The following is a 6,889-nucleotide window of genomic DNA, read 5'->3' on the forward strand; positions in this document are numbered from 1 at the left end:
TTAAAGAACTATTGACAAGAAGCTGTCTATAGAATACAAGCCCAGCTTCACAGACATCTTTAGCACAGATCAATCAGGTCTTGATCCTTGAGGATGCAGATTAACTCACCTTTTCATCAGAGTAAAACAATAAAGTACTGTTTTTTCTGTCCTTTCAAATGTATGTTTATGTTAGTGATTGTAAGAACTGAATCACAAAATTTAAGCAAAAAGTACAGAAGTGAAATCACTGATAAATGGTACTCACTGCTATTCCACTCTGACCATGCCTCCAAGCCTGGCATCTGACTTGTAGGCAGTAGCTACTCTGCAGACACATTGGCCTGTTTAGATTACTGTTGAACTGCAGCAACACCAGTCAGTCCTATTCTATTTTACTCACCCAATAACACTCTCCAGCCAAAACAAACAGTGTGGTTATTAAATTTTGAATACCAGCTTCATTTATTTTTATCCTGAATTCAGCTTTATATTTTACAGAGTCATTTGAATTTTATTAATATTTAACAGCAAAAACTAATAGAACACATTGATCTGACTTGACATAGCTGATGTAAACACTGCGACACTTCCCCCTCCCTTCTTGCAGGGAAGGTTGAATGAGCTGAGAAACAGCCAACTTACTGTGCAACAACCAAGTGCTGCCATCTAGCGATTTATCATTCAGAACACAATCCCATAACTGATTCAGCAGCTAGGTACAGATAAACCAAATGTATGGGGTGGAGAGCATTTTGGGAATGGCTGATTTCGGTAAGCACTGATAAAAAAACAATATTACTTATTTTGTATTAGAACATCCTTCTACAGGGGAAAAAGGCCCAGGTTTCAGTCATGTATGTTATGGTATAAACCAAAAGAACTTTTGGGATACCTGATAGCCTAAATTCCTCCAGATGGTTTCATAAGACTCAAAAACACATAGAAAAGTCTACCTGTCAGGAAATAAGCACATTTCTTGTAAAATTAGGACTTGCAGCCCAAACAAGGAGCCATTAGAACATTAGGACTGGGAAAGGAATATATACCATACCAGGGTGGCTGCCAGGGCCCCTGCCCAAGAAAAAGGGGCCACAGAGCTACAGTCATGGTCCCCCTCCCATCGCACAAGGAGACGAAGGATCACACACATCCAACAAATGCATTCCATTTATTCTGATTTCAATACTCTTATGGGATTTTGGCTTCCTGACCCTGAATCCCACCCTAACCCTTCCTTTTTGAAAACCACAACGTTAAAAAAGGACCATGATTATGGAGAACAGACCTCTCTAATAATGACCTCCAAACAACACAGGGTGGTTTACTCCTACATCTACCCTTTGAAGTATTTAGGGACCCTGAACTGACTCTAAAGGGTGGCTTATGACATATAGGGTGCATACATGCAGCATTTTAGACTACCATGTCCCAAAATTACAAATGGCCCAGAGTGCCTCAGGGATCCCTTTGCCTCAGACCAACACACTCTAGTTCCACACACACCAACACCCAGTTATGCTGTTATCCCCTCCCTACTGCGAGAGGGTCTGTTCCCAAATCAAAAGCCCAGTTCCATAAGAGAAGCACCCATCCAATCGATATCAACACAACTGTGGGATGAGGTGGGGAGGATGAAGGAAGTAACTGAATAATCTCAATAAGTGGATAATCACCTTGCTGAAGAATCAGGTGCCAAAACCTCCCCTTCCGAGCAAAGGCACATGTGAATCATCGTAAATAAAAGTTGAGGGAGATGGAGCAGGGTAGGAAGAACATGAAGCCCATTCCTCCTCACATATGCCCACCAGACTAGTTGAGTAAAACAGGGAAACAGATGGAAGCGAGACAAATCCCTTGTAGGATGCCATGAAGCAGAGAAAAGTAAACTGCAGAGGCACTGCCCACCTTGCACCACTAGGAGTTGGCACAGAAACAGTCAGGCCACACGTGCTGTAAGAAAAGTTGCTTTTATGGTGGTGAAAACCATGCCACTACTCAGTCCCATCATGCTCTGCAATTAGAGGAAGATACCCAAGAGACACCCCCCCCTCCCTTAGTCTACCTGCCCTATCTCAAAACATTCATCCTCTCAACTAAATAAACTCAATGCCCTCATATTTGACAGAACCAATGCGGGTCTCAGGCAGTAGGGAACGCCCATCCAAGGTGAAGGCTGTGATGTAGGTAGCCACACGTCCGGCATCTTCCTCAGACTTCAGTGCCACAATGATCTGGTCATCAGTGCCAGGGACAAACTTGAAGGAGGAGAAGCCATGGGTGGGAGTGATATCACCAATATGGCTCACAGTGATATCGGCAAAGTTTGGTGTGGAACTAAGAAGTAAATTGGTGCCACGGCGTTCATCCTCCTGTTCATTGTAACGTTTATGACTAGCTCGGCGAGGCAGGAAAAACCAGCGCTGGAGTGTTTCACTCCAGGAGGCAGACTCATGGATCAAGTAACCTGTGAGAGACAGAACAAAAATGGACACTGGTGAGCACAGGGCCAGGGGTAAAAGCAGTGCAGCCACAGAAGGTCTAAACACAAGGACAGACCAATATGACTTCAGCAAGACTTAGGAAGTGGCTACAACAAGCACTGGGAATCGATGGCAGATAGAACTAGTGCACAGGTCTTGGCAAGGCTGTACAAGAATAAAGAAACAATTCCTTACACACCCCCTAAGCACTGTTGTGTCCTGCCTTCCCAAATTCCACAGCTTCCTCGCCTTCCTTTCTTCTGTTTAACTAGTCCAGTCCTCAGTAAAAACATAAAATCTCAAAAACCTGACATCTTGGAAGCAGAATCACATGAAGTAAACAGGTGCCAACATGCTCACTTTGCAATCCAAGAATCTGCCCATGCTTACCTGGGGGTTTGATCCCTGCTGCCGCCCTGAGTGCATTGTAATTGGCCACCCAGTTCTCATGAGCCACATCACCTTTGTAGCCGATGACTTTCACCCATTCAGGATTCTGGTTGAGCACCTCCCCTGTGGCTGTTGTCCAATCTTTGCCCAGGCCTCCCACGTACAGATGTTCATCCTTCACTGCCAACCATTCTGCCTTAAAACCTGAGCAAAATAGGGCATAGTTCAGGGCATAAGATAGGGCATGCAATGCTTTTGAAAGTGACATTTCTAGTCAAAATATGCACCATGGCCTCATGTCCAAAGCCTGCCCCAATGCTCTCATATGGAGTGCTGCATATGTGCTTTGGGGGGGGGGGTGAAGGTGAGGTGGCAGGGAATGTTTACTTCCCAGGGCCCTTTAAAAAGCACAATGGAATTCCATTTCAGCATGTCTTGGAACCTACAGCAAAAGAACACTGAAGACTGCCATTCCATGGTGGCAAATTTCGATTATATTTGCCGACTGCCAAAAGATTTGAGGTGGTCATAGCTGTACTGAGGGAGATAAAACTGGGACCTGGTCTGGCTGTTAAGGCATTCCCCAACACAAAAGCAGCTCACCCTTGCCAACACTGCCATCTCCATCTGACAAGATCACCCAAGGTACCACCTTGGTGCCATCGATTTGGTAGACAACACCCGTGCGATCATCCACAGCATAGAGCTTGCCATTAAAGACTACCAGTTCAGAGAGCTCCATGCCACGTCCCTTCTCAGCCAGGTGAGACTCCAATACGTGGTCCTTGGTATCCCACTCAACAGAGACATGGTCCCCACTGGCCGACAGTGTCAGGTAACCCTTTTTCAGGTAGCTGATCCAGGTATGCTCACTGGAGCCCTTGGAGTTTGTGTCCAGGTCAGCAATGAGTCCAATGCGATACCGCACACCTTCAGGGATCCGCTGGGCTGGGGACAGAGGGTATGTGTCATTGTACCGTTCGCTGGGAAGCACACTGATCCGCCAGTTATGAGCGTTGGCAGGCACTGGCCTGCTTACCGAGGGTGTACGCTGGAAGCAGAGTAGTAGCAGCACAAGGGCCAAGGCCAGAGAGGTTGCCACAATGGCCTTCCAGCGTAGGCGGAAGCGGGGGTCAGCTGCCTTGGTCATGGACGCCAGCACTGGGAGGCTGCCCACACTAATCCGCAAGGGACTCAGAGACTCATCCCATTGCAGGCGTGGGCGGAGTGGGACTGGCATGAGCCTGAGGTTCCTGGGAACCTGGGGGGACAAAAAAACAGGGTCAGTAGGGACAAATTAAGGAGTACAGGAAGCTGAGGGAGAGCTCTGAAGCTCTCAAGATGAAGTAGAGAGAGAGAGAGAGGAGAGCAGCAGAGATACCATTCCTGATGCTTGTTCATGCCAATGGTAGAAGGAAGACGCTATTTAAAAAGGGAAAGGGGCCAAGAACAGATATTGGCTGCAGCAGCAGTGGTAAAAGCCAGGCAACTGGGCCGGGAATTCTGCAGTAGAGGAGAAGGAGAAGAAGGAGAAAAAGTTCTCTCTCAAGCAGGATTGTCTAAGGCTATAAACCAGAACCTCTCCGACAAGCATTCTTATCCCTGAGAACTCAGGAATCTTAACCTCTCACCTGTTGATAAGGATCCTCAGACCCATAGTGATTCTCCCACCTCAGAAAACTGGCTGTTTACATGATCTTGATAGCCATTATGCTGGGCTCCCTGCCCTTCCAGCATTGCTTGGCTGTTCCCAATTTATATCTTGCTGGCAGCTCTGGGGACACGCCACACCTGTAGGACTGTGACAGGTGGCAAAACACAGCTCCTCCCCAAACAGAAACCAGGAACTGCAGCAACTGCCACCAAGTCAAAGAAATCCTTGCCTTGCCCAACCCATTCTGCTTAAAGATATAACAGACAGACCTTCCTTCCTGTTCTGCTTGAGGAGCCACTGTGATATGCAGCCTGAAAGATTCTGCAAGAATGGCAGTGCATGTATAACCCCTATGGCAACAGCTTTCCCTGTTCTCTCCCTACACCATGCCTGCATCAGCTACATCATCAGTGTGGCTCCAAAATATTAGAGAAAATAAGCTATTTATTGGAAAATATCTAGCATGCAAACGGATGGTCTTACATTCAGAGCCTAGAATGGGTACTGCCATGTGCCTGATCCTGTTCACTTAGAAAACAGAGTGTCAGAGACTATGATCTGGGAGACCCAAGTCTAAATCTCCACTCTTGGGCCAATCACATACTCTCACCCTAATGTACTTCACTGGGTTATTGTGAGGGGAACACGGCAGAGAGGAAAATCACTTAAGCCGCTATGAGTGCCCTGGTGGGGATATAGATGAAGCAAATAAACCTCTCCAGAAAACCTGTGTTGAGGCCACAGATGCTTAAATTCCCAGAACAATTTCTACAGGGCCCCTGTTTGCAGGCCTTAGCTGAGAAAGCCCATCTGCTAGGGCTTGTAAAAAGACAAAAAAACATTTTGCACTGATGTTCTTCATTTGACATAGTCAATACGCCTTAGGGAAATCAGGTGGGTAGCCGTAACGGTTTGAAGCAGCAGAACAAAGTTTGAGTCCAGTGCCACCTTTAAGACCACCAAAGCTTAATTCTGGGTATAAGCTTTTGTGTGCATGCATCTGATGAAGTGTGCATGCACTCAAAAGCCTAGGCTATTTAGGGATCCAGGTGGGAGGATCCCCTAGAATCATAGCTCATCTCAAGACTAAAGAGATCAGTTCCCCTGGATAAAATGGATGCTTTGGAGGGTAGACTTTCTGGCACTGCAACCCAGAGGTCCCTGTCCTCCCCCAGGCTCCATCCTCAAATCTCTAGGAGTTTCCCAACCTGGATCTGGAAACCCTACCCCCCCATCCCTTAACAGTGGCCTGACTACACCTTCCCTGAACACTACAAGCCCCAGAGGGCCCAATTGGAGAACAGAGTGGATGGTATATCTACAAACGGGACTAGATGAACAGGAACATTAAAGGAGGACTAAGAATTGCATACACCCTAATCTGAATAGACAAGGCTAGCCTGATCCTATCAGATCTTGGAAATTTCAGCAGGGTTGGCCATGGTCAGTATTTGGACAGAAGACCACCAAGGAACACTGGGGTTGTTGTTACATAGAAGCAGGCAATGGCAAACCACCTAAGAACGTCTCCTGCCTTGAAGCGTCCATGAAGGGTTGCCATAAGTTGGCTGCAACTTGATGACAGTTTCCTCCACCACCAGGAATTGCACAGACATGGTGACATCCTGTGACAAGGCACATGCTCCACTACAAGGAGCAGTTCTGTCCTTTTACTCAATACCCACAGGAATTCCACAGTATTACAATAGGGTACGAGCCACCTCTCTGTTTCTACTATGCCCTTAGCCATTTGTGCATACGAGGACTGGGAGGGAAAGTATCCTTGCTCCCGTTGGGTAGAGGTGTTAAAAGTTCTGGCGCCGTCGTTAGGCAGATAGCGTTGGCATACATTTTTCAGATGTATTATCGTGTACAAACAAACAATGCCCCTTCTTTCAATAGCGCCTGAATTTTTCCGGGGCGGGGAGAGACAAAGAGGTCACTGTGCTGCCGCAATCCCCGCATCGCCTTTAGGCCCAGAGGAAAGGCACCCAAGTTTCCTTCAGCAAAGGGCTTCCCCCGACGCAGCTACAATTCCGCTCCAGGAGCGGCACGGAAGGCGCGCCAAAGGATCTAATAGGGGAACCAACCGCCCCATGATCTTTCCGGTGCGACGAACGGCCAGAGCCACCCAGGGTGGGAGCCCGGCCGGCCGGCAGTACCCGACCTATTCCCCGTCCATGACAGTGCAGGGACTGGGACCAGTAAAGGGGACCCTTCGAGACGATGGCAACCCCACCCCCCAACCACCGCGTAGCCCAGGAACCCAGGCGTCCGACAAAAATACCCCCACTTCCTTCCAGGCAACCACTCACCGACCGGGCTCCTCCCCGCGCCGGGAACCACCAGAGGGAGGGCAGGACCTCTAGCAGCGCTCCCTCCT

At 48.0% G+C, this 6,889-nt stretch overlaps 1 protein-coding gene across 2 annotated transcripts; it reads right to left on the reverse strand.

Annotated features, from left to right (window-relative positions):
* Positions 1 to 420: 420 nt before the first annotated feature.
* Positions 421 to 6,889, reverse strand: CANT1 (calcium activated nucleotidase 1). Of its 2 annotated transcripts, none has more exons than XM_015416994.1 (4): positions 6,822 to 6,889; positions 3,456 to 4,113; positions 2,853 to 3,056; positions 421 to 2,446 (listed from the first exon to the last, which is right to left on the reverse strand). In XM_015416994.1, the coding sequence occupies exons 2-4, from the start codon at positions 4,090 to 4,092 to the stop codon at positions 2,076 to 2,078; spliced, it is 1,212 nt and encodes a 403-aa protein (XP_015272480.1). In that variant the 5' UTR covers positions 4,093 to 4,113; positions 6,822 to 6,889; the 3' UTR covers positions 421 to 2,075. The 2 variants fall into 2 exon arrangements, with proteins under 2 accessions (XP_015272480.1, XP_015272481.1); XM_015416995.1 differs by lacking the exon at positions 6,822 to 6,889 and adding an exon at positions 4,484 to 4,531.

This window comes from Gekko japonicus, unplaced genomic scaffold, assembly GCF_001447785.1.
Source record: "Gekko japonicus isolate JY-2015 unplaced genomic scaffold, Gekko_japonicus_V1.1 scaffold518, whole genome shotgun sequence".
Lineage (NCBI taxonomy): Eukaryota > Metazoa > Chordata > Lepidosauria > Squamata > Gekkonidae > Gekko > Gekko japonicus.

What these genes read in the sequence shown, in the direction of transcription:
- CANT1 (XM_015416994.1), bottom strand. Translation starts at nt 4,092, where the DNA reads ATGCCAGTCCCACTCCGCCCACGCCTGCAATGGGATGAGTCTCTGAGT. An exon ending in AGATGGCAGTGTTGGCAAGG is followed by an intron (nt 3,057 to 3,455) that starts GTGAGCTGCTTT and finishes TATTTTGCTCAG; the next exon opens with GTTTTAAGGCAGAATGGTTG. An exon ending in AGCAGGGATCAAACCCCCAG is followed by an intron (nt 2,447 to 2,852) that starts GTAAGCATGGGC and finishes TGTCTCTCACAG; the next exon opens with GTTACTTGATCCATGAGTCT.